General features: G+C 37.6%; 1 protein-coding gene across 1 annotated transcript in view; it reads right to left on the bottom strand.

Moving 5' to 3' along the window:
• PTPRR (protein tyrosine phosphatase receptor type R) overlaps nt 1–27,521 on the bottom strand; it is a 226,823-nt gene that overhangs the window by 35,119 nt on the left and 164,183 nt on the right. Inside the window, exons 8-11 of the mRNA XM_054718843.1 lie at nt 16,222–16,408; nt 13,114–13,198; nt 5,832–5,911; nt 5,030–5,167 (exon numbers count right to left, since the gene is read on the bottom strand). Coding sequence (XP_054574818.1) covers nt 5,030–5,167; nt 5,832–5,911; nt 13,114–13,198; nt 16,222–16,408 — 490 coding nt within the window. The remainder of the gene's footprint in view (nt 1–5,029; nt 5,168–5,831; nt 5,912–13,113; nt 13,199–16,221; nt 16,409–27,521) is intronic.

Below are 27,521 nucleotides of genomic sequence, written 5' to 3'. Positions count from 1 at the left end.
GGATTTTTCAGCTTCATTTTGGAAGTTTTTGTTTATAGTCATTTTATTAAAGGACTATAAGAATATTGGTATTATTAAATAAGAGCTGGAAATTCTTCATTTATTTATTTAAAAAGTATAAAGGTTCATGAAAATATAAAGCCTGGGAATTTCTAAAGATAACTCCACCTTCATTTTTTTGGGAGGAAATGATTTTTGTCTATTCTAAACAATGACGCTTAACACAATTGAAAGTTGGCACATTTTTGGTAAACAGCGCTTTCCTGGGAGTGTAAAGTTTGCTGCATTTTTCTTCTGAGCCAGACTTCTCAGTATCATTTTGATCTGTAAAACATCAAGAGTTTCCTCTATCGTAATATATTTACATCTTCAGAGAGTCTGGGTAGAAAGGAATTTCATTTTATTTTAATGAATAATCAACAATGAAAAATAATTTTTACTGCAATATTTGGGATTATGACTAGCACAGGACAATACACACAGAAAATCACACATAGAAAACATGATATACTTAACTTTGATATTTCCAGAAGGTATATCCCTGACATTTAAAAAGACAAGAGGCTAAAACTTGTAAGAAAAATAATAATACCTTTCCAATTTCTAAATTTAGTCAAAGAGAAAAACAAAGACCTCAATCACCCTTTAGTGTGATCATTACTATTATTTCTTAAATCTAGCTTTCAACAGATCCACTTGGCTTTCCCATTGAAGGATGTGAATTACGAGAGTGGTACCGAGGGGTACCTCCAACTGTGTTTAGGTTGAAAAATAAAGAACAAGAGGTGTTCTCTTCCTTTCCAGATGCAGAATGGAAAGTCCTGAGCACCACAGTGAACCAACTCAGCATCACATTGAAATGCAGATTAATCTCATGCAGCACTTCTGTTAGAATGCCAACCTTGGTCTTGGGGACAAAGGAGAAGAATTGGAGCTTTGGCATATTCTCCAAGTCTCATCCTTACTAGACACCTTTAAAATATGTCACATGTTAGCCTCCAGGGAATGCTTCCTGACTAACCAACAATCTCAGCTGCTTCTATCCTGATGAAAGAAATCCCGGTTCAAGAAGAAGTTAAAGCACTAAAGACACAGTTCTTACCCTTTCTATGCGAGTGAACAAATCCATCACAAGATTTGAGGATTGAAATGCTCAGTGCTTTTTCCAATGTTCATACTATATGGTTCTACTTTTAATCGAAGAGGATATAGGATTAGTAAGGGTATGAATGTACTTTTAGCAAACAAAGTATTGAGATAATTATAATTCAAAACAAAGTGGACAGGTTAATGCTTTCTACTCAGATCTAGGAAATGTTGCTACAAGTTCTGTATTGTCAGTTGTTTGCTTTTCATATCTCTGTAGGTATCATTCAACTGATTTTTGGTTTCTAGTGTTGCTATTGAGAAGCCATTTGTCCATTACTCTGGTTGTTAATATTATCTCCATTCAGGTATCTAGTTGCAGATTTATTTTGAGGTATCCAGCCTAGGGTTTATTGTGCTTTTCAAATGTGAGAGCTCATGTCTTTCATCAGTTTTAGAAAATCTATGACCATTATTTCTTCAAATATTACTTTGTGTTTTATATTCTCCCATTTTTTCTCTATAAGACATATGTTGGCCATTTAAATATTACCCTCTCTGTATAATAAACTCTCTTTCATATTTTTGGTCATTTCAAGTTTCTAGATAATTTTCTTAGCTCTTTTTTTTTTAATCCAGTAATTGTTCAGCTGTGTCTAGCCTACTATTAAACCTGCCTAAAGAGATTTTTCTTTTTCATAATAGTGTCTATATAATAATTATGTCTAGGACTCCTTGGTTTAAAATTCTCCCTAGTCTTTTAAAATTGTAACTTGCTCTTTTAATTTTTTTATTATTTTATAATTTGTGTGCTTAATTACAAAAATATAGCTTAGACTGTATAGCCTCTATTATTCATTTTTTTTTGTGTGGGTCTATTTCTATTACTTGTTGCTTCTTCTGATTTTCCTTATATTGTTTCCTTGTGTGTCTCACAATGCTGACTTATGAGTTTGTTTGGTTGGGCTTTTTCTGTGGAAATTCTGTGAACTAGATGCTGAGAGTGCATGCATCCAAAAAGGTTTTGCCTTTGTTTCTGTGAAGTGCCACAGAGCCTTACCAAGCCAGTATTACTTTTTATATAAATTACTCCACTTGGCATTTCCTGGCTTTGAATTCTGAATACTCAAGAGAACCTTTTTATTTATCCCAAGAGAAGCCTGGACTAAGACAGATGAATTTCCTGCTGTAGTCCTATTTTGGTAGGCGGGTTTATTGTCCTGGTTCGCCTTTTCACTACAGGCCCAGCCCTTACAGGTGCTCCCCTTGTGGAAGGTCTCTGTTCCAACTCCTGGCTTCTGTGAGCCGCAGGCTTGGGCTCCGTGTCTTGTGTTGTCATTAAAACACAAGTAACCTGTAATTCTCTGGTTTGTTGTCTTTTATTCTGTTTTTAATTGCTGGGATTTCCTTCACATTATTTTTCAAGCTCTGCTGTACCTGTTATTTCATATTTTACCCAGTATAACTGGTTTTGTAACGGAAGGTTTTTCAGGTTATCTTGTCTGCCATATTATCTAAGTTCCATGGATGTATATACATTTTTAACTTTGAAGAATACTTTTCTACCATGAAGGCAAAATGTCACGAATATTAACCAACTGTGCAGGAATTGTCAGTGGCTTAATATGTTTGATTGATTGAGAGTGGGTGAAACTGCTGAGAATGTGATGGGTCACTTTTATTATGCCACCTCAGGCTTTCATATAAAATTCATAGAAATGCATTTATTTAGTAAACCACATAGTTAATTAAGTATATACCTTCATCTACTGGCCAAGTATATATATTTTTTCCAAAATAAATTTCAGAAAAAAATCCTTTATCTATTGCAGCAAAAATGGAAGAAAACAATAAACTTTAAAAAACTTATAAATTGTTGTTGTGAGCCTAGATTTTCTTGATTAGCAGTTGGATTACATTATACTCAGGGTTGCCAGTTTAAAAGGGGTATAAGGGGAAATTCAGTTTTCTTAAATTCTTCTTATCCTGGGGAAGCCCTGTTGTAGTAATTTCAACAAGAAAACAAACACAAAAGCTGACTAAAATCAGACTGTAAACTATGCCAACAAGATGACAAGATGCCCTAAAATGTAAGCAGTGCCTAAGCCAGCACCTTTTGGGAATTACACAATTTTACTTTATTATTATCACTAGAGGCCCCATGCACGAAATTCGTGCAAATATAGGCCTTTGCAGTCGCGGCTGCCTGGATCCCTCCCTCGCAGCCACAGCTGCTGCAGCCCTGGCTTCGTCCCGAAGGACATCTGGTCTAATTAGCATATTATACTTTTATTATTATAGATTATTGATAGTATTGCAGATGTCTCCCATTTCTCCCCCTTTACCTTTCTCTGCCCAACCCGTACCCCACCCTCAGGACTTCACCACCCTATTGTCTATGTGACATACCTCCATGTGGGGGTAGGGAGACAAGGAAAGAGAAACACAATTTTATTTTTATGATGCAAAGTACAGAATGAGTATTCTTGTCCATAAGTTAGATCCTTAGAAAAGTTGACTAGCATGGAAATAGAGTCTAATTTTGGACTTCTTCTTATAAAGATACTGAGTAAGTTGCTTGGATATTCTAACTTCCTTCAAATCTTTCTTCAAATCTCACTTTCTTGATGAGGCTCATCCACTATACAACACTGCAGCTTACACTTCCTTCTCAGCCCCTCCCTACAGCCCAGCACACCCATGCTACTTTTTTCTATAGTATTTATCCCTTCTAATATATATATATTTATATATATATATATATATATATATATATATGTATATATATATATATATATATATATATATAAATATATATATATTGATTTCAGAGAGGAAGGGAGGGGAGAGAGAGATACAAATATTAGTGATGAGAGAGAATCGATTGGCTGCCTTCTGCACACCCCACACTGAGGATCGAGCTCATAACCTGAGCATGTGTCTTTTTAAAAATATATATATTTTATTGATTTTTTACAGAAAGGAAGGGAGAGGGATAGAGAGTTAGAACCATCCATGAGAGAGAAACATCGACCAGCCGCCTCCTGCACACCTCCCACTGGGGATGTGTCCGCAACCAAGGTACATGCCCTTGACCAGAATCAAACTTGGGACCCTTCAGTCCACAGGCCGATGCTCTATCCACTGAGCCAAACCAGTTAGGGCCTGAGCATGTGTCTTGATCAGGAATGGAACCGTGCCCTCCTGGTTCATAGGTCGATGCTCAACCACTGAGCCATGATAGCCGGGTTGTCATTAAAATCTTTTTTCCCCCAATATATTTTATTGATTTCAGAGAGGAAGGGGAAGGTAGAGAGAGATAGAAACATCAATGATGAAAGAGAATCATTGATTGGCTGCCTCCTGCATGCCCCACACTAGGGATTGAGCCTGCAACCCAGGCATGTGCCCTTGACCAGAATCGAACCTAGAACCCTTCAGTCCGCAGGATGAAGCTCTATCCACTGAGCCACGCCGGCCAGGCCCTTCTAATATTTTTATAAACGTGCCGTATTATGTTTATTGTTTTTGTCGGTCTTCTCTGCCAACACCATGAGAGTTAAAATCTACCAAGAACATAAACCTTTGTGTGTTTTGCTTACCAATATATTGCCAACAACTAAAATAGTATTTGCCACATAGTAGGTTTACAAAAATTACTTGCTATACAAATGAATAATTTTTTATTTCTTTGCCTATAAATAGGCATAATTAGTGATAATTCCTGGTCTGTCCTTTCCTTACTATGACATGTGGATATATAGGAGAAATGTGTATTCATTATATATTGATTTATCTGGGAAGCATAAAGTGACCTATCATTTAAATGCCTTAAAGTTTCCATCTTAAATCCATTATTAAGTACATGACAATTTTTCTTATACAATATGTCTCCTATAGCAACAGAAAATATATACATTTAGTACTTGGGCAAAGGTCATACCTCATTTTTTTCTTTGAGTTTTGTGATCATAACAATCACAGGACTATCTTCCTGCCAAACCATCTGCCAGAAATCATTCACGGTGTTGATCATGGGGCCCTGCGTGGCGATGAACGCTTTCTCTCTGCCACTGTAGCCCTAGTGTGAGTAAAGATACGAAAGATTGGCTTTGAAGTTCATGCCGTGCCCTGAAAACTTAGGTAAAATATCTCAGAACAAAATGGCTCTGCTCGTCCAAAAGCAACACAGATTTCTGTGGCTTAATTGATCCCAGCAGCACAACCCACATGGCTGTTCTCCCAGCAAGCCAAGCATGGTGCACGGTGTTGCCCGTCAAAATGCTTCGTCCTCACCAGAGCACCCCAGCCACACACACACAGGAAAGGAGGACTCACTGTAAAATACCCACTACCAATGTTGATTATTATTTTTTAAAATATATATTTTATTGATTTTTTTACAGAGAGGAAGGGAGAGGGATAGAGAGTTAGAAACATCGATGAGAGAGAAACATTGATCAGCTGCCTCCTGCACACCCCCTGCTGGAGATGTGCCCGCAACCAAGGTACATGCCCTTGACCAGAATCGAACCTGGGACCCTTCAGTCGGAAGGCTGATGCTCTATCCACTGAGCCAAACTGGTTAGGGCCCAATGTTGATTATGACTAAGCAAACAACAACAAAGAACTTGCTCTAACCAAGTTAAGTCAAAAGTAATCTATTCTAAGGAAAAAATATAACCTCAAATTCCAGATAGTAAGTTGACATGCTCATCAGAAAGAAATGATATTTATTTACTTACCCTAATATAATTAGCATTAATGTAGGTGCTCAATGAATCAGTTACATTTTTTGGTCTTAAACACACTCTGCTGAGGGGATCTAATGAAGAAAACAAGAAAGAGTATGTTAAACCGATGTGTTTAATGTAGATACATTACTCTTTTTAAAGTTTCTTAGAACACCAACAACCAGTACATAGTACACCTGGTAACTTACATGTTGACTGGCTGACGTGTGCTAGTGTTTGTTGTCCTGTCTGTGTGTCTGTGTCTTGATGCATCTGTGTTTCTTGAGGGACATTTGGGCCCATTTGATGCCTGTTCCTGACATAAATCTCACCCACAAGCCTGAGATGGTGAGTTAATACTTCATGCCATTTATTTGTGGTTTCATTATTCTTGACCCCATTTCTCATTTGTGCTCCTTTTCTTGTTCTTTGGGTTTGGAATTTGCACCCACTCTTCCTACTCTTGTCTCTCTTCTGTCCTGCCCAACGACAAACATTTGGTCTGACTCAAATCCCTCTCACTACGTGGAAGAAGCTGTCTTCAGTTACCATGTGTTTGTTCACCGACAGCACAAATATCTGATATTGAAGAGATTATTATAGTGTCTTAAATTCTAACACCACTTTCCATCAAGAAGTTGAAAGATCCTAAGTATTTCCCAAACTGTTATCTGTAAATCATTTCTTCTGTAACATGTAGAATTAGGCCATATAATTTGTAAATGAGCTAATTCTTTATGAACCATGGTGCTCTGGAAAATATGGTAGTTATTTTTACCAACATTTACATAAATGTATTAAGATCAAATCATGCCTTTATGATTTCTTTAACCTGGAACGTGCTGCACTTCTTGCAGGCAAGAATGGATAATTTTTACTATCTCTCTAAGACTCAGTGTCTAGCACAGTGCTTAAATATGTAGCAGACACTCAATAAATGTCTAGGGTATTGATTTAAATTGTCCCTTCCATTTCCTAAAGCTAGTTTTATGCATTCCTCCTCTCTAGCAGTTGTTCTATTGTTCTTCAGACAGGCAAATTCTGAGAGCTTTTTATACCCACAGTTCCTACCTCCTCATCTACCATTCAAGTCTCGTGTACACTCCAATCTATCTGATAATGGTAATGTTAGGTATGCAGACACTACTCTTGCTTATGCCACCCTGACCATTTTGTTACTAAACCAAATGAGCTCAATGTGAGTTTTTTTTTTTTTCATGACCTCTCTGTGGCATTCAAAAAACATTGACCACATATCTTTTTTAAAGTTCTCTCTTCCCTTGGATTCTGGGTCACAACGTTCTGATTTTCCTGCTAACGCTTTGAAGGTCCGTTTTCAATCTCCTGCTTATTTCATCTGCCCCCTCCCCTAATTCTAGGACTCGCCTTGGCCTTCTATGCTCATTTGACACTGTTTTCTTAGGTAATTGTTAGGTAATTGATTCATTCCCATAACTTTCACTATTAGCTATATCATGAAGACTCCAAAATGTTTATCTTAGACTAGACTACTCTCCGCAGTGATAGGCCATGTTTTTCTATTTATTTCTTCTGGATTTACCACAGGCCTGTGAAATTCCACACGTCCCATGTGTTCCTGTTAGCCTTCTGTTAGTCTTTCTTAGATGTGCTTCCACAGCTCCAGAGCCCATGTTGGAAAACTAGTTGACCTACTGGGCTTGACCCTCCACATCCAATTACTCATATTCTCTCTGTTCTATCTCCTGACATGCTCTGGGGCCTATTTTTCTTCTCTCTTCCCACGGCTGTCTTCTTAGACTAGGACGTGAGCATGCCATCTGATCTTATTGCTTTCAATCTTATTGCTGCCAAGGCGGTCTGATCACATCATCCCTGCCTCAGTGCCATCCCTGGATCCTAATTGCCATAGCAGTATTTCCCAAACTGTTATCTGTAAATCATTTTTTTTCTGTGACATGTAGAATTAGGTCATATAATTTATAAATGAGATAATCTTTAAAAAAGAAGTTTCAGTAATCAAATAAATAAAGGAAACACTGACTTAAACAAAGTAGAACCACATCCCTTTGACTGCAGGGCTTTCCATGGTCTTTATTATGCTACTGTACCTTGTGAATTTCCAGGGAGCTAGTACATATACATTTATTTATCCACTGACCTCATTTTTTTTATGAATCCTTATTGAGAATCTAGACAGCCTAGAGCAGCATTACCCAATAGAGCTCTCTGTGATAACGGTAAAGGCTTCCTCATTCTCCAGGGTTCAGTTCAAGAAATACATTCTCTCTGAAGCCTTCCCTGGAATTCCCAGACAGAATCAGGCATTCCTGTCTTCATGCAGGCGCTCTCCTACTTTAGTATTTACCGCCTTATATTTCAGATACTTAAATTTCTGCCTTCCCTCAATGGATTTCGGTGAGCCCCTTGAGTGCAAAAGCTATATTTAATTAACTTTTGTATCCTTTGTGATTTCTATTTGGAATGTGGCTCATAGAATGTTTAATATCAGAATTTATTGCTATTCGAAAGAGTAAAACACTGCTTTTGGATTTCTATATATTTTTCTTCTTAGCAAAGGGAACGGGAAAACTCTCATTCCATTTCAGTATCCACTGATTATTAGAAGTTTCCACAGACACCCTACACCACTCAGAATTGAAAACGCCTATTTCCTTCAACTTTTATAATGTCTGCAAATGTATATGATTTACTCAACCTTTTTAACTTATTAGAAGCAGGTTCCCTGTCAAGCTAAATTAAGTTTATGTTGAAAATTGTTAATTTATAAATATTTAAAGATTTCCAAATACAGATTTTTAAAACAAGAATACAACATATGACTGAATAGTAGAAAATGTATGGTTCCAACCAAAGCCTTTTTAATGTTATCTTGGACTAATAAAGCAGCCGAAGATTAAAAATTTATTTTATCATCATCAACATTTTAATGTGATTATTTTCATCACTACTGTTATAAATTTTCATGTTATGCATTTAAGTCTACATATTAGTCAAATTCACTATAGTAATCTTTATCAGAACTGATATTTCTAGCTTATGTGTTCAATATTTAGCATATCATTTATGATACTTCTGGGCAGTATCAGTAAAAATTACAAATATTAATTGAACACTGGTCAATTTCCTTCCTCTCTTCTGCTCCTTTTCATTTTCTTCCTTCCTTCTTCTAGATCTTTTTTCCTTTTTCTTTCCCTCCCTCCCTTCCTTCTTCCTTCCTTCTTTCTTCCTTCTTTCTTCTTCACTTCCTCTCCTCTCTTCTTCACTCATTCCTGTTTCTTTTTTTCCTCTCAACAAATTATTCAACACATACAGATTTGGAAAATAGAACATGTGAACTTTCCTCACCCTGGTCTCTTTTAAAATACTTTCTAGCAATCTTAAGTCTCCTATTTAACAGACAGAAATGGTACCTGGAGCCTGGCATTTTGATTGGCATCATATAAGATTTTATCAAAGACTATTCTGTGCTGAAGATTTCTTCTCCAGGAAGAAATGTGTTTGAAGTTTGAAGTCAAGAGAAGAAATGATTAGATAAGAAACAAGCGTATGACTGCTAGTGGTGGGCAAAGGCAGGGATGAGAGGAATAGGACTGCTTTCACAGATGAATTCAAGATAAATGGGAAAAGGGAGGAAAGGCAGGGACTGGCCACACCTTCAAGGTGCTTGGGCGGCATCTTCAAATTTGCTGCAGGAGAGAGAGAGAAGACATTGTCCAATATGGCAGCCATTAGCCCCCTGTAGCTAATTAAATTTAAGTTAAAATGAAATTTAAAAATGGGATCCTTGTGCCTAGTGGTTATCCCAGTGGAGATATGAGACATTTCCATCATTGCAGAGAGTGTTAGTGGACAGTGCTGATCATGGCAATAAAGATGGTGATTACACAGAAGCTCATTTTTAAAGACTCATGTGAAAATTATAAAAGAAAACAGGGCTCTTGAATATGTCTCTTTTGCAACTGTTCGTTTTTCTCTATATAGATAGTGTCCCTATTTCCTGGAATTGGTTTTGGGATTAATGATGGATCCATCTTATTTGTTAGAGAGGAAAAGCAGAAATTAACATTAGCTGAGGGCTTACTGTTAGTTGAAACTTTCCTAGGGATTTTACACATATTATCATTTAATTCTCCCAATAGTCCTAAAGGGTAGTATTATTATCACTATTTTTAGGAATAAAGAAAGGATGGCACAGGAATATTAAGTAGCCTGCCTTAAATTGTAAATGTTTTACCCAGCTAGGATTTTAAGTCTAACCCCAATATTTTGCTATAGCCACATAACTTGTCTTAATAAGTAGTTAACTTATTTGCATATCTATTCTGTTTTATGTACATAATATAATAAAACAGGAAAAATAATTTAAGTCAGAAACTTCACCAGTTATTAAATTTTTAAATATGAAATGATGGTCAGAGCAAATAGAATTCTTTATTTTATCTATATTGTTTTATATTAGTAAAAATAAGTTGACTGCATGAAAGAAATACACAAAATTTATTATTATTATACTTCATTGTTTTACAAATAATTTCTTATTAATATATGGTCAGTTTTCCCCCAATGCTTTTGTGATTTAGGATGTAGACACATTTTCATCACTAATGCTTGTTTATATTGCAAAATAATTTGATATAAATTTGGCCTTGGCACTTTAATCAACCACTTAAGAGTGTTCTGAGCTGGGCTGACGCTGTCCTTGGAGAAGCAGCTATAATTTAATTTGTTCTTGGCCATCCATATTTCTGTTGCAAACATTCTCAAAATTATATAACCTCACCATTATTTACAAGCTGACCAACTTTTAAAATGAAAAGTTTATTGTATATAAATGGACAAACAAAACCAAAACAGAGAAACAGGTTGCCACAGGGGAGCGGGGTTAGAGGACCAGGTGAAAAGGTGGAGGGATTGAGAAGTACAGACTAGTAGCTGTAAAACAGCCATGGGGATGACTAAAGAAATTACAGTCAATAATATTGTGATAACTATGTATGTGGCCAGTTGGGTACTGGAAATATCAGGGGGTATACTTTGTAAAGTATATGCTTGTTTACCCACAATGCTGTGCACCTGAAATTAACACAAAACAATATTGAATGTTTAAAAAAGCTTATTGTAGGTCAAAACAATAAAAACAATCATAACATTTAAAATATAATCATTTGCTAATTACTTTTTATGTAATATTTTAAACTTATCTCATATTGCAGTCTAAAATAAGCCATAAAGAACAACTTTGCATATTTGTTCTAGTCTAGTTCTGGTGTGGCTTGTCCAGCCATATGGACTAAATTGTATTTTGTGCAACAGAGGGTGGGGTGGTATTCAGGCTAGAAACATTTTCAACAGAAAATCCATCATTTGCAACGTCAGTTGTCAGCACAGGTGCCCTGGCTCAAGCGATCCACCCAGTTCTGGGCATGGAAAAGCTGACACAGGTCTATGAAGCAGTTGCCTGATATCATATGGGCAGGAAATGGAGAAGGCTGAACTTAGAAGTAACCCTAATAATTTCCAAATCCTTCTGAGACTAGATGGGTAAATATAATAACTGCAATTAATGCATGTTCCCTAGTTACCTAGTTTGGTAAATTTTAAATAAAAAAGTCTTAACAGAGAGAGAGAGAGACAGCAATCTTAACACATATTGGTTTTATCCCATTCAGCTAGTTACAGTTATAAAACATCTTTCACAGTGACTATACCTTAGTAAACAGATTCAACTATATGGAACAATTAAAAATATGCTCTAGTAGAGTGACTTTAAGAATGCTTTTCCAAGTCTACCAGCAGGGGAATCCCAAAGACACTATATTTCTTGCTATTACTATAGATATAGAAAATTTGTTGTCTTATGAGTGAATTAATGGACTAAATTATGAAGACTCCACTATTTCAATGTCAATACCTTAGAAAAATCTTGCCAGCCAGCATGGCTCAGTGGTTGAGCATTAACCTATGAACCAGGAGGTCGTGGTTCGATTCCTGGTCAGGGCACATGCCGGGGTTACAGGCTTGATACCCAGTGGGGAGTGTGCAGGAGGCAGCCAGTAAATGATTCTCTTTCATCACTGATGTTTCTATCTCTCCCTCTCTCTCTCCTCCCCCATTCCTCTCTTAAACCAATAAAAATATATTTAAAAAAATCTTTGTGGTTCTATCTTTCCAGAGCTATTGTCATGAGATGTTTATGGATTTTACCAAAACCCCAACCATATCTGTTTCTTTAGTGATTCAAAATGCTACTTCCTCTCCAAAGCATTTTTGCCACTCTAATCAGAATTAATTACTCAGTCATCTCTAGAGCCCTACATCACTTGAGCTAGGTCTCTATCCTGGCTCTTATCACATTGAATGTAATTACTCATTTACATGTCTCTCCTCTCTAGTCCATGATCTCCTTTATCTTACAAACTGTCCCTTATTCCTTGCTAGCTCCAGGCTTCCAGCTTATATCTGGACATCTATAAATTTCATGGAGCCAAATTTAGCTTTAATAGAGTCTATAGCAATATTACTCAAAGTGTGGTGCTGGTATCATCTGAATGAGAATCACCTGAGTGTTTATGAGAAGTACAGATTCCTGGGCCCAACAGCAGACCGACTTACACAGAGTCCCCAGAGTGGGGCACAGGACTCTAGATTTTTTAATTAGGACTCTAGGTAATTGTTATGCAAAATGAAGTTTTTTGGCATAGTTTTATTGGGATATAATTCACATACCCTACAATTCACCTGTTTAAATTGTGCCTTCACAGAGTTTATTTATTTTTATTCAGAGAGTTTGAAACCATCACACCAATCGATTTTACATTGTCTTTTTTTTTCATTATTATTGAATTTATTGGGGTGACACTGGCTAACCTTGTTAATAAAATTATACAGGTTTCAGGTGCACTATTCCAGGTCTCTGATCCATTTTGAGTTAATTTGTATATGGTGAGACAGGGTCCAATTTTATTTATTTTTTTGCATGTGAGTATCCTGTTTTCTCAACACCATTTGTTAAAAAGACTATATGTGTTCCCCCATTGAATTGATAGACACCATCAATGACAATCGACTATAATGTGTGGCACAATACAATTTTAGAACCATGTATGTACCAGAACTGTGAACTGCCCACTATAAGAGTAATACAAGATAAAGTTATTAACCTTAGACCATTTTAAAGGTTATTAGACTTGAGAGCGTTTGCAATTCCAAATTTGGTGTGTATGTGGAAGTTGTGACAATGGGAAATGGTATGGTAGGGGTATATGCAAAGTATTTAATTCAAGGAACTTACTTGGCAAAATGGTCTTATAACGATTTTTAGTTCCATGACGTGGAATGTCAATTTCTTTGGGATCCACAAAGTTCATTGGTATTTCCTGCAAAAATGAATGATATCAAATTAGTACATCTAATGCTTCCACAAAGAAAATCTTCACAGGGGGGCATCTGATCCAGAGCTCTCCTGGACTTCAAAGTCATTTATAAACAACAGCCTACCACCTCTGGCGGACCAACACCCTTCCTTCCATAAACATATCAGCTGCACCCGAACAAGCTGACTCAAAGAAACAGTTCTCTGCGTTAGAAAGCTCTATTTTATATGTAGTTACTTGAAAAACATAAAAATTTGGTTAGATTTTAAGAATCCTGTTCTGTATAGTTGCTGAAAATATATAAACAGGAAGCTGAAAACTGATATTTTAGCAATGTATTCAAATTTCTTCAAATCTTTCTTTTCAGGACCCAACATTTCTCTCTGATGAATTCTCTTTTGACATTAATTGTCACTCTTAAGACTATTAAAACCTCCCTCCCTGAATGGCAAATATAAAGGGCTTTTGTGTTAATTCAAGTGATGATGGTATGATGCTTTTTTTTTTTTTTGTATTAAAGAATTGTCTGTAATTGTACTGTTCCTATCGTGGCTTCAAATGCAGTATTTTTAGTGAAGGACATCCAGGCACTGTTTTCTCCCACTTAAGAATATTCTTATTCAGTAAGAATATATTTCATATGTCTTAGATAATTGGAGTCAGAATAATGAGAACAGAAGTGGCTCTGTGGAAATGAATTAGACCCAAAAGGTGAGCATCTGTAGCTAATTGGCAAAAACACCAATAAGCCTGTTTTCAAAAGGGTGAAAACAAATATGCAAGCATTTGGTAACAAAAAATACTATGTTCTCTAACTTAAAATTCCACAAAGGATTGCTAAGATAAAGTTAATGTGAAATAAAATAAACTGTTATTTCTATCCTATCTAATAAAAGAGTACTATGCAGATTGATCATCACTGCAACACACAATATAGCTGCCCCCATGTGGTCAAAGATCCTGCCCCCATGTGGACACAGGATGGCCACCACAAGATGGCCAGCAGGAGAGGGCAGTTGGGAGGCACCCAGCCTGCAAGGGAGGGCAGTTGAGAGGGGACCAGGCCTGCAAGGGAGGGCAGTTGGAGGTGATCAACCCTGCAGGAGAGGGCAGTTAGGGGTGACCAGACTGGCAGAAGAGGGAAGCTGGCAGCAGAGTGGTTAGGGGGTGATCAGGCTGGCAGGCAGAAGCGGTTAGGGGCAATCAGGAAGGCAGGCAGGCAAGCAGTTGGGAACCAGCAGTCCTGGATTGTGAGTGGGATGTCCGACTGCCCGTTTCCGGGATCAGGCCTAAACGGGCAGTCGGACATCCCTTGAGGGGTCCCATATTGGAAAGGGTATAGACTGGGCTGAGGGACAACCCCCCTCTGTGCACGAATTTCGTGCACCGGGCCTCTAGTATTATATAAAGCAATATTTTTTGTTATTTAAACTTTCTCTCCTGAAAACTATACTCAAAAGCCTAGTAGTCATTGAAATAAAATAAATTATCTATAATTGAGTTCAAATTGTCCTATTTTTCAGTTGAGCTAAAATTTTGAGAAAAGCCTGACTATACTATGAATTTGAAATTGCTCTACAAAGAGGAGTAACATATTTTGAAAATATTTCATAAACTTGCATTATTCTAGATAGTTATAATATTAATCCCTACTCTCTACTCTAACTAAAGGTTAAAATTCTCAGCCCAAGTTACCAAAATAAGCGAAATTGTTGAACAGTCAGTGGAAACCACATATTCATGTTTGGCAATTTCAAAGAGGTCAGTCTGTTTTGGCAAAGCCACGGAGTTGGTGATATCTTTATTCCCCCTGTGCTCCTTCCTGCTTTCTGACTCACACTGATTTGTCATCTTCCAGCATTATCTCTCTTCCCAGTCTTCCCTGTTGCCCCATCTTTCCTTTAAGGAAAGCAGGCTATGTTACGGGCTCATCTTAGAGAACAAAGACTCTCTGTGATTCTAGAAAAGAATAATGGGAGTACCTTTGGCTAGTTGTGCAATCATTGACTGGTTGCTTTTTTTTTTTTAAATATATTTTATTGATTTTTTTACAGAGAGGAAGGGAGAGGGATAGAGAGTTAGAAACATCGATGAGAGAGAAACATCAATCAGCTGCCTCTTGTATACCCCCTACTGGGGATGTGCCCGCAACCAAGGTAGATGCCCTTGACCGGAATCGAACCTGGGACCCTTCAGTCCGTAGGCCGAAGCTCTATCCACTGAGCCAAACCGGTTTTGGCTGACTGGTTGCTTTATTTCACTAAGTCTACACTACAAAGTCTACTTTAAAAAAAACTGCATATTTGTGTTTTACTTTAAACCCTTAATAATCATTGATGAGGCTCATAGTAGATCTAACCCATTGCTGGATCTTTCACCATTAGGGTAGTTGAAATATCTGGAATGACCTGAGAATGATCAATTTATTATTCTCAATAGTTATAGTTTAAGATGTACAACTGACGTAAGATGCAAAGTGATCTACTAGTATAGCATGGACATTCCCCTTGGGTAACAATTAGGCCAAAGAAGACCTAATCTGTCTACATGTTCTCTGAGTAGAAATGTGTTTTCATGAATTAAGTTATCATGGCAACACTAAGTCACCATAATTTTTAGCTGAAACTCACAATCGTTTTTATACCACATTTAATCTTCTCATGTGTTCCATAGTTCATTAAAGAGCACCTGGTTGCTCAAGTAACAAAACCAGGGTATCATCTCTGACTTCCCCCACCAAGGACAGCAAGGCTGTTCCCTCTTTCTGGAATGCTCTTCTCTGCCCGCTCCTCTTGCCACTCCTTTGTCTGGCCGTCTCCTCCATAGTCTGCCTCAACGGAGTTATCACATTCTAGTTTGAACACATCAATAGTTGATGAGCTACAGGGTAGATCTAAAACCTTGCACTTAACCTTTTAACTGTAACCATTTTTATTGTTCAGTGCAGGGTCGTGCCATCTTAGTATGTGCCTCTAGTGGCTCATTTATCAGAATACCTAACGAAGGGCAAATAATAACAGGCTCACCATGAATTCACTTTGGAGTAAATGTGAACTTGCCACGACGTCCCTCAGCTGTGATCTTGTGAGAATTCGGCTGGCTGACTGTAGATACTCCATTGCTACCTTCTCCCGTGGGGTCGGTACAGCCACAAAGGGTTCCACATTCCCTAAGCTGCTCATGTCCAATGTAAGAGATACGTTGGACCCTCTTCTGCATTGGAGAAGAATGTTATTAGGATTAAACACCACATAAATTATTTTGGTAGCATAAAATTGTCTTTTTGGACATACACACAATTCGGTAAGCACCTTTACTGGTATATATCCAAATATCTTTTTCTCTTATGATACCATAGTTGAGTACAGCAACTATTATTATTTTTAAATCCTTTGGATCATTGCACTGGGATTATGAGACAACATTCTGGATACCCCAAAAACATCACCTACCTGTTAGAGGGATGTTTGCCCCTTCACTTGTTTTGTGTGTGTGTGTGTGTGTGTGTGTGTGTGTGTGTGTGTGTGTGTTGGTGGTGAGTGACATGGCTCCTGTATATCTGGGTAAAAGGTCAACAGATGGAGAGGAACAAAGAATGGTTCTACCTTCAGGTTGAGAATTTTAATCTATTTTTAGTGGGAAAGCAGTTTTTAAATTTTCTCAATCCAGTTCTTCTGGCCTTTAAATTGGCAGAAATTCCTTCTTGATTCTGATAATAGTTTTCAGTGTACTTGTGAAAATTCGGCTTCTGCTGGTTTCACAGGTACTTTAGTAAGGGATTGTTAAGCATACACCACTTTAAACCATTATTCTACTCACTCAATTTTCAGTTCAAAAAGACAAAAGTACCTGCAATCTGTCACCTGAATGACACCCAGTGCCCCAGTGGTTTAGCAGAAGGTAAGTAAGGTCTATCCATTCAGAGTGCTCAGAGCACATGCATGAAGGAAGAGCATTAGAATTGGGCCTTGAAAGTAAAAGTTCAATGGGTACATTTGGGGTCGAGGGTTATTTCAGATAGAGAAGTCTGACAGGAGAAAAAGTGTGGGAACAGGAAATGATAAGCGATCTTTAAGAAATAGCATATAAGCAGTTTTTGGAATTGGAGGACACAGTTATGTAGGAGAGATGAGAGAGGCGAGAATCATGGAAACTGTGAGACCAGAAAAAGTCTGCTCAAACCCAGAAAGGAGAGCATTCAGAACATCAGCGAATACCAACTTCTGTTTTGGCTTCCCACAGCAAATCAGCCCAAACCTGGGATGAGAAGCCTTTGAGGTCCCAGATTCCCTCTCCAGCTCCTGGCCTGAGCCTTGCCTTTTCTGATGGAGCCACAGCCAGCATCTGAGCAAACCCATGTGTCAGGGGTCATGTGACCACGTGGGAGAATGGGCCACGCCTCTGGGTGGACAAACAGTATTGCACACTGTGCCTCCTTTGAGTTTTTTTTAATAAAATAATCTCATGCAGGGAAAAAAGACAGACCTAGTGAGTAAATTTTCTAAGACTTCTGTGATAAACTGAGAACCATGAAAGCATTTCCATGCAAATAACTTACTAAAGGAAGAATGACTTTTCTCGGTCAAGAGAAGGAAGGAAACGAATATTTATTAAACACCCATTATTTGCCAAGCACCTGCTCTAAGCACTTTTGCGTATGTATCTGAATCTTCCCAGTAGCTCTCTGAGGGATTACTTGCACCCATTTCACAGGTGAAGAAAGGACTAATTTAGGAACACAATAAGTTCAACCCAACTTAGAATTTAAAACCCCAGCTCTGTCTGCTCTGTCACCCAAAAGCAAGGGTATGGCGGGCAGGTCATGTTAGACTATACAGTTTCCTCCGTAGAGTTGAAGACTGTTGTTGGAAGGAAGGTCAAGATTGACTGTGGTACAATGTGGAGGCAATACAGTATTCAGGGGTAAGAACTCAATGTTTGCAGTCATATTCATCTGGGCCCAAACCCTGTCTCTCCCATGGTGCTGTGGTGTACCTTTGGTCAGGCTATGTAGCCTCGTTGCATCTCAATTTCCTCCTCTTTTATTTTTATCCTCACCCAAGGACATGGAGAGAGAGAGAGAGAGAGAGAGAGAGAAAGAGAGAGAGAGAGAGAGGTTGGTTGCCCTCCTTATGCATCCTGACCCGGGATTGAACCTGTAACCCAGGTATGTGCCTGACTGGGAATTGAACTGGCAACCTTTCAGTGCACAGGACTATGCTCAGCCAACTGAGCCAATCAGGTCAGGCTCCTCTCTTTCATAAAACACGTAATTAAGTGTACGTACTTCAGAAGATTATTACAAGGGGTAACCAGATAGTGTAAGTAAATGGCTTATAAAAGCTATGCCTATCATTAAATTTAAGCAATCCTGTCTAATAAAGAGGGAATATGCTAATTGACCATCACTCCATCACAAAGATGGCTGCACCCACAGCTGAGGGCAAGTTCCCATAAGGAGCCTTAACAAGCAATCAGTAGGGACCTGAAGCTACGCCCTCCCCCGTCCGCATGGGGCTTGACAGCGGACCTCAGGCCGAGCCTCCTGCCCTGGCGTCAAGCTGGGGGACCTCAGGCCACACCCCCTGCCCCAGTGCCAGGCCAGGGGACCTGAGGCCATGCCCCCTCCCTGGTGGGGCTTGACGGGGGACCTCAAGGTGCTCTCCCCGTCCTGGTGCTGGGCTAGGGAACCTCAGGCTGCTCCCCCTGCCCCAGTGCCAGGCTGGGGGACCTCAGGCTGCACCCCCCACCAGGTGGGGTTTGACAGGGGACTTCAGGTTGCAACCCCGACCCTGGCACTGGGCCAGGGGACCTGAGGCTGAGCCCCTCTGCCTGGCTGGGCTTAACAGGGGACCTCAGGCCATGCCCCTCACCCAGTGGGGCTTGACGGGGGACCTGAGGCTGCGCCCCCTGCCTGGCGGAGCTTGACAGGGGACCTCAGGCCATGCCCCCTACCCAGTGGGGCTTGACAGAGGACCTCAAGGCATGCCCCCTGCCCCAGTCTGGGCAAGGGGACCTCAGGCCATGCCCCCCATCCTGGAGCCAGGCCAGGGGACCTGAGGCTATGCCCCCTGCCCAGCAAGGCTTGACAAGGGTGGGACTGGCTGGATCTGATCTAGCCCAATGGAGGGGGGGCTGGCCAGGTCTGGGTCTCACTCGATATAGAGATGCAGGTGGGTGGGCGGGGACTTGACTCTGGGTCCCGTGGTGTGCCCCAGACTCTGACAGGAGGAAGGTTTTCATATACATTTTACTAATTTTCTTTCATCTCTGACACTTCTATTATAGAGAAAGGGCAAATAGCAATATTAAATTATTTCCTCTAATTAATCCCCTTTTAATGTGCATGAATTTTGTGCACCGGGTCACTAGTAATGAATAAAGTCCTACCTAACTCCCACCTTCTGCTTCTCTAAGGGATCTATTTTAAGAACTCCTCACAAAAACTTGAAAATTGTTTACTCTGAGATTAACTTTAACATTTAAAAATCAATGGATAGAATCTAAACCTGTCACTAAAAAAATAAAATAAAATAATATACGTCCTTCTTGATTATCTATTTATCTTAAATTTTCCCTTTATTATGGCAAGTCCATTTCTTCCAAACCCTAAACAATTCCAGAGCACTTCACCCTAACACCTCAGACGATATCGCAAAGTTCAGTTAAAAAGTTAAGCTTGCACAGGCTGTTGCCCTTACAGAGGACATTTCCACAAAGCAGCCCTTGGCCTGGTAAGTCCTTTCCTATCCTGGCTGTGAAATATTACCATAGGATGCCATTACCTTGGAGAAACTCTGCTTTTGTTAATTATTATATTTAAAGAGCAAATAATATTTAGTTTTATTGAAATGTGGTGGAATTAGGAAATTGTGTCAGTAAAATCAACTTAAAGTTTGAAAACTTAGTCATGTCTTGTGCTTGAAAGGATTAAATACACGTCCATATAGATTTTACAATGTTATTTTTTGTTACAAAAACATGTTTATGTAGCAAATTTGCATAATTCACAAGTTTTAAAAAAGGAGTTAAAATCACTCAGTCACATAAACTTCACTAGCATTTAAACTGATTTTTAAATTTTGCTATTTTATAGGCAGTAATGGTAGTGGTTTATTGTTTTACTTTTTCTTTCTTTGGTTAGAGAGAAATACATTTTCATGTAACTTCCTTCATTTATTGATCCTTATCTTTGAGAATTGTCTGTTCATGCTCTTTTTTAATGTTTACATTATGACATTAATGTATTTATTATTGATTACTATGATAGATAAGTTAGTAGTTATTTTTCAAACATATCTGTTATAAACGTACAGTTTATTGTTTCCTTAAAATATGGAGAATTTTTAAGCAGTTATATTTCTATTCAGTTGAACATCTTAATCTTTTCTTATGTGGTTTCTTACATCATTCAACTTTTCCTGGAAGTTAAGATTTTTAAAAAGTTAATCTTTCAATCTATTTGTAATTTATTTTGGGATATGGCAAAGGTGAGAATCACCTGGATTTTCCCCCAAATAAATGATAAAAAATTTTAATACATTTACTGAACAATCTAGAGAAGATCTTTACATATTTTCAGATATTAAGTTTTTAACTAGCAATACTGACTAATGATCTGGAGAAGAAAATTACTCTTTACTGAAGTAAGAGAATGTGAATTTGTTCTACAGTACTCATAAACCAAAATGATAAGAAGTGAGGACAGAATCAAAAAGACATTTTAAAAATAATACAAATATAATAATTTAAGAGAAAATTCAAATTAAGATGCAGGGGAAAACATGGAAAGGATTTAGAGAAAAAAATCAACAGAAATATTAGGATACCTTTAATAATAATTAAAAAAAATAGAGAACTAAGAGCACAAACTCCTATTAAAACTTTGTTTCTGTTCTGTTGTGTGACTCTGGACAAACTGTTCAGACTTTTTTTTATGCCTCAGGTTGCTATTGGACAAAAGGGAACATAATAAAAAGCTTTATCAAGTTCTCACTGTAGCACCAATTATTATTTATGCCAAAAAATAAATAAGAGGGAGGAAATTCAAAAGATATCAATGCAAACAATTGAAGGAAAAAGCATATTCTTAAGGAAAGGTAAAAGGAATGCAATAAACAGCATGGTAATGACAATTAAGTGAAAAGGAATGCATGTATAAATAAATATTATGGGCCAGGGCCACACATCAATTTCAGCAAGAGAATATAAACAACTCTCTGCTGAAACTGTTTAGTCCTGCATCAATGCTCCTAAGGATCAGGAGGTGGGAGGAAAAAAACAGCTAAAAAAAAACAAACAAACAAACAAACGAGACACTACATTTGAGTGTTGGAATAACTCAAAACGAGGCATTTATTTTCCTGGTAGTTGGGACTGTGTGCTGGACTTTAGAAGCGGGATTTTAGCAGGAGGGATAGGCTTTCCAGCATGTGGCTCTAATTCTCATCTCTGGCTGATCCTTCAGCAGTATCTTGACCATCAACAACAGTAAGACTTCAGCCCTGGCACCGCACTTAGTACCCAATAAGGAATGGAAATGGGAGTCAGAAAATAAAGTGAAACAATGGACCGTTTTGCCTGTCATCCAGGAAGATGTACTTTGGAAATTATTACATTATGAATTTAAGTTCCAGTGGGAAATGGTGGCAGCTGCTTATCTTGAAGTACTTGAAACCAGAACAGAAAAATATGCATCAAAAGATTATAAGAAGAATTTAGGGCAAAATGTAAGCAGATTTGATCTTTGAGAGCTTTTCCAATCATAATTCTTTTTGTTGTTCTGTAAAGAATAGCTTGTTCAGAGCTGTCTTTATTAACATACACATCTAGTCCTCCACGGTGAGAAGTTGGAAGTTTAATATGGACATCCTCCCCAGATCTGAAATGTTGTGAGTCTGAGACCTTTGTCCAACCTTCCCTCCTGGTGTGTTACAATCATAATGGTCACAAATTCGACAACCTTGGCTTGATCATAAAGGTGAGCTTAACCTCATCTCCCCAACTTGATTTTTCTTACTTAATTTTGCTCATTCAGTTTGTCCACAAATTTAGTTTCCTTCCAAATAAAATTATAGTTTTTATTCATTTGCATAACAAAGGAGAAAACCATGGTAAATGGACTGGCTTCCAGAGTTCTTTGAAACTCCAGATGCTATCACTTTAAAACTCCAAGGGTGATGGTATTTAATGAACAGTTTGCTGTTTCTCTTCATCTCTTTATCTTCAAATAAATTACATAGAGCACTAACCCCATTCCTGGATCACTTGACAGATGAGAGGGTAAAAAAAAAAAATGAGATGGAGTGCTAGGAGAGTTAAATTGTGACTTAAATTCAAAGCTCTTGGAAAGTTAAGTGTGACATAACTGCAGGTTACTAATTTCTAGAAGCTGAAAGGAATGACTAGGTATTGTGAGCATCCATAGTAAAACTTCTCAAAGGAAATCCTGTAGGGAAGAAATGTAATAAGTGCAAAGGGTACCAGGCACAGGCCCAGGGAGATGACTAATGAATTTCACTCTAAAGCAGAAAGAAAATGTTAGAACAGAACATTTTTTGGTGGGGGAAGTGATTGATTTCCCTGCTTGGAAGCACCTACATCATTAGGTGGACGGTTGCTCTCCCTTTTGAGTGATTACATAAACACATTATGAGTTAATATAATGATATCTGACCTTTCATGTATGCATAAAGCAACCAAATTTGCTACATATTTTTATTATTTTTAAAAATAAAAATAAAAACAATTATTTAAAAATATATTGAAATTGTTACATTGTTCTTTAAGCCTTGACCTTGGAATCTGAGTTTATTTATTTATTTTGGGATCTGAGTTTAAATCAATGTTTCATTTAAGTTCTTTCAGCCTCAGACTCCTTATTCTGCAAATGGGGATAATAATTAAGCTCACAGGATTGATTTATATGATAAAAGTTAAAGAAGCAAAAAGTTGTAAACATTTCAGCCCAGTATCTGACATATAACATACATATCTGAATGATTACAATAACTAATAATGATCACATGGCAATTCTTACTTCACTCTATGCACACATGGCTGGCTGTGTGGGAGCTATTATGGCATATACACTGATAAATATTTGAAGAAGGCAAGGTTAGGAAAGCTGGTTAGTGAAGAATTAGTAGCAGTGTTACATATGCAGTCAGTAGTCATCTAAGTTGTAACCATTTTTCATACCTCAAGCCCTTAATATCCTTACTTCATGTCCTGAAAATTAAAAACTTTTTTTCAGGTTCAAAAATAATACATGTTCACTATAGAAAAACTATAAATACAGATAAAAAAAATCCTATTATATCAACACTTAGAATAAATGCTAATAACATTTTGTGTGTATGTCCTTCAAATATATATGTATATATATATTTGAGGCCCAGTGTGCAAAATTCATGCACTGGAGGGGGGGGGGGCGCTTCATTCAGCCCGGCCTGCACCCTCTTGCAGTCTGGGAGCCCTTGGAGGATGTCCAACTGACAGCTATCCTTAGCGCTGCTGTGGAGGTGGGAGAGGCTCCTGCCACTGCCACTGCACTCGCCAGCCATGAGCCCGGCTTCTGGCTGAGTGGCGCTCCCCCTGTGGGAGTGCACTGACCACCAAGGGGCAGTCCTGTGTTGAGTGTCTGCGCCCTGGTGGTCAGTGCGCATCATAGCGACCGGTCATTCCACAGTTTGGTCAATTTGCATATTAGCCCTTTATTATATATGATATAAATGACAAAAATCTAGATTTTTACTCCACATATTCTTTCATGACTTGGTTTTTATTTAGCTAAATACATCATGAATGACTTTTCATGTCTTCAAACACTACTTATCTATGTAAACACTATTTTCAAACACTATACTAATTCATTGTATGAATGTACCATAGTTTAAAACAATACCTTATTTTTGGACACTAAATTGTTTTCGATTTTTCACCATTATACACAAGACTTTAAATTAATAACTTTGTATCTAAATGTTTGTATTTCCAAAATTATTTGTAGGTCAAGGAGTTTTCAAGACTAACTCAAAATCTCTGAGTTTGGCGGAGTTAACGGACACATGGAGTGCAGAAGAGGCATCAAGACGACTCTTGGCCTGTTTGGGTTCTTCTTGCTTAGGACTCTCTGAATTTGTGTGACGTTTTCCTTCACCAGGTTAGGAGGTTTTCTGCCATTATTTCTTCAAACACATTCTCTATCTCTTGCTCACTTTCTTCTTCTTCTGTTACTCTGATGATGTGAATATTGGTAGGTTTCATGGTGTCTTCAGCTGATTTTTCAGGGTGGTTTTTCTGTATTTTAGTTGTATGTCCAGTTAGGTTCTGGGAGCATGTCAGTGTAGCTTTCACTTACTCCACTGCCATTTTTGAATCCCAATATATCTAATTCACTAGAAATGACTTACCCTAAATTGTGAACTCCTTGAATCCAAAGACTTTTACTTTAACTTTCCCTTTGTATCCAGTCCTGAACACATGAAAAGCAACTCTTTGTCTGTATGAATGAATGGTGCAAATAAATTGGTTAGGGTAATGCTATGTGTAATTACTGTACTGTGATGGCTTTTCTAATCCTTCTGATCATGTTAAACAGGAGATTGAATATTTAGAATGGAGAAACCAAGCTTAACTAGGTATAGAAAATGTTACAGTTGATATTTAGTTTGAGTCTTATGTAAATATCAGTGAAGTCAGCATTGACACCCTAAAGAGCCCTGGTAATTTTGTCCTAAAAAAGAAAAAAAAAAAAGTAGTGCTTTGTCTTATAACCATTGTATGATTAATTTTGACTCTTTTTTGGCATTTGGTATTGTTTTAACTGTCACTCATGGTGAGGAGGCTGTATCCCTTTTAACAAAAGAACAAAATGATGGTAGCTATTATTTTAGTTGCAAAGTTTAGTTTTTCCCAGTTCATATAATTAGTTAAGAAACAAATGGCATTGAAGAAATCATGGCATTTCAATAAATAAACCATTCTTTCTGAAATGAGAAATCATTCTTTGAATTTTAGATGATATATACACACACAAAACATTTTCTAAGTAACACAATACAGTGATAACTTCCTGTCACTTTGAGCAACCAATTACAAAACAAAACAAAACATTTTAGCACTGAACATTACAACTAAATTAAGTACATTTCTTTACTTTCAAGGCCATAAATGACATGTGATTACAATAACCCATAGAACTCAGCTAAAATGTGAATCATCAAAAAACATACAACTTCTCAGCTTCTTCAGTTTGTTTTTTTTACAATGTCTGCTTTTGCAGGCCAAGTTGTTAAAACTGAATTCTGCAACTTACAGAGAAATCTCTATTTGCAGATGTCATAATCTCAAGTATAGAAAATCCCAAGGAATCGGCAAAAAATTTTAAAAGTAATATTTGAGTTCCACAAGGTTTCATGATATAAAATCAAAATAAGAAATCAATTGTATTTCTATACATTAGCAATGAATAATCTGAAAATGAAGTTAAGAAAAACAATTCTATTTTCCACATCATCAAAAGGAATAAAATACTTAGGGATAAACTTTGCAAAAAGTGCCAAAGTTGTACGCTGAGAAATACAAATAATTGTTGAAAAAGATTAAAGAGGACCTAAATAAATGGAAGGATATATCATGTTTATGTACTGGAAGACTTAATATTGTTAAGATGGCAATACTGAAATTGACCTGCAGAGTCAACACAATCCCTATCAAAATTCCTACTGGCTTTCTTTGCAGAAATTGACAATCTGATCTTAAAATTCTATAGAAATGTAAGGAATTCAGAATAGCCAAAATCATCTTAAAAAAGGACAAAGGTAGAAGTTTCACAATTCCTGATTTCAAAACTTACTACAAAGCCACACTAACCAAAAGCAGTATGGCATTAGCATAAGAATAAACATAATTGATCGATGGAATATAGTTGAGAATCTGGAGGTAAATAAAAAATGATGTTTAATACTGAAGTGTCCTTCAGTGATTGGATAAAGAAAATGTTATATATATATATAGTGTGTGTGTGTGTGTGTGTGTGTATACACACACAATGGAATATTACTCAGCCATAAGAAAAGATGACATACTGACATTTGCGACAATATGGGTGGATCTTGAGAACACATATCATAAGAAAAGTAAGTCAAATGGAAAAAGTCTAGAACCATATGATTTTATTTATAAGTGGGATATAAAACTGAAAGCAGCAAACAAACAAATAAGACAAACAAACAAACAAACAAAAACTCATTGACACATAGAGCAATATGGTGGTTACAAAAGGGGAAGAGGAACGGAGGGAGGTAGAAGAGGGTAAAGGTGGGGGTCAAACATATGGTGATGAAAGCAAACTTGACTTTGGGTGGTGATCTCACAATGCAATATACAGATGATGAGTTATAGAATTGTACACTTAAAACCTATATAATTTTATTAACCAATGTCATACCAATAAATGTCTTTTTTCTTAGTTTATTAAATTTATTGGTATGACATTAGGCATCATGAAATCAAAACCACAAGAAGATACCACTTCACACTTCTTAGGATGACAATAATAAAAAAGACAGCTAATGACAAGTGTTGATGAGGATGTGGAGCAATTGGAACCTGCATACATTGCTGGTGGGAATGTAAAATGGTGTAGCCACTTTGGAAACACAGCTTGGCAGCTCCTCACAAAGTTAAACCTATAGTTACCATATGACCAGCAGTTCCACTCCTTGGTATATATCCAAGAGAAGTGCAAACACCTGTCCACACAAAAACTTGACCTGAATGTTTATAGCAAATTATTTATAACTAGAGGCCTGGTGCACGGATCCTTTGGCCTGGCCTGTGGGGATCGGGCTGAAACTAGCTCTCTGACAACCCCCGAGGTGTCCTGGATTGTGAGAGGGCGGTTCTCAGGTGACGCACCCTGGAATTGGGCTCCCTCCTCTCCGGTTCTGGGTGCGTTATCCAAGAACTGTAGCTGCCAAGTCACCTCAGCTCGGCAGCTCCTCTGTTGAGCAACTGCCCCCTGGTTGTCAGTGCATGTCATAGCTACCAGTCGGCTGGTCAAACAGTTGGCCAGTAGCTTAGGCTTTTATATATATAGATAGCCCAAAGTGAAAACAATAGAAATGTCCATCAACCAAATTCCTATGTAAAATGTGATATATCCATAATATATAATATTATTCAGCCACAAAAAGGAATGAGGTACTGATACAACATTATGTTACAACATTAACAAATTTTAAGGACATTATGTTAAGTAAAATAAAGCAGACACAAAAGGTCACATATTTTATGATTCCATGTATATAAAATGTCCAGC

This window comes from Eptesicus fuscus, chromosome 7 (assembly GCF_027574615.1).
Source record: "Eptesicus fuscus isolate TK198812 chromosome 7, DD_ASM_mEF_20220401, whole genome shotgun sequence".
In the NCBI taxonomy this organism is placed as follows: Eukaryota; Metazoa; Chordata; class Mammalia; order Chiroptera; family Vespertilionidae; genus Eptesicus; species Eptesicus fuscus.
The sequence above is the reverse complement of the archived record's forward strand: the minus strand, read 5'-3'. Positions and strand labels throughout refer to the sequence as shown.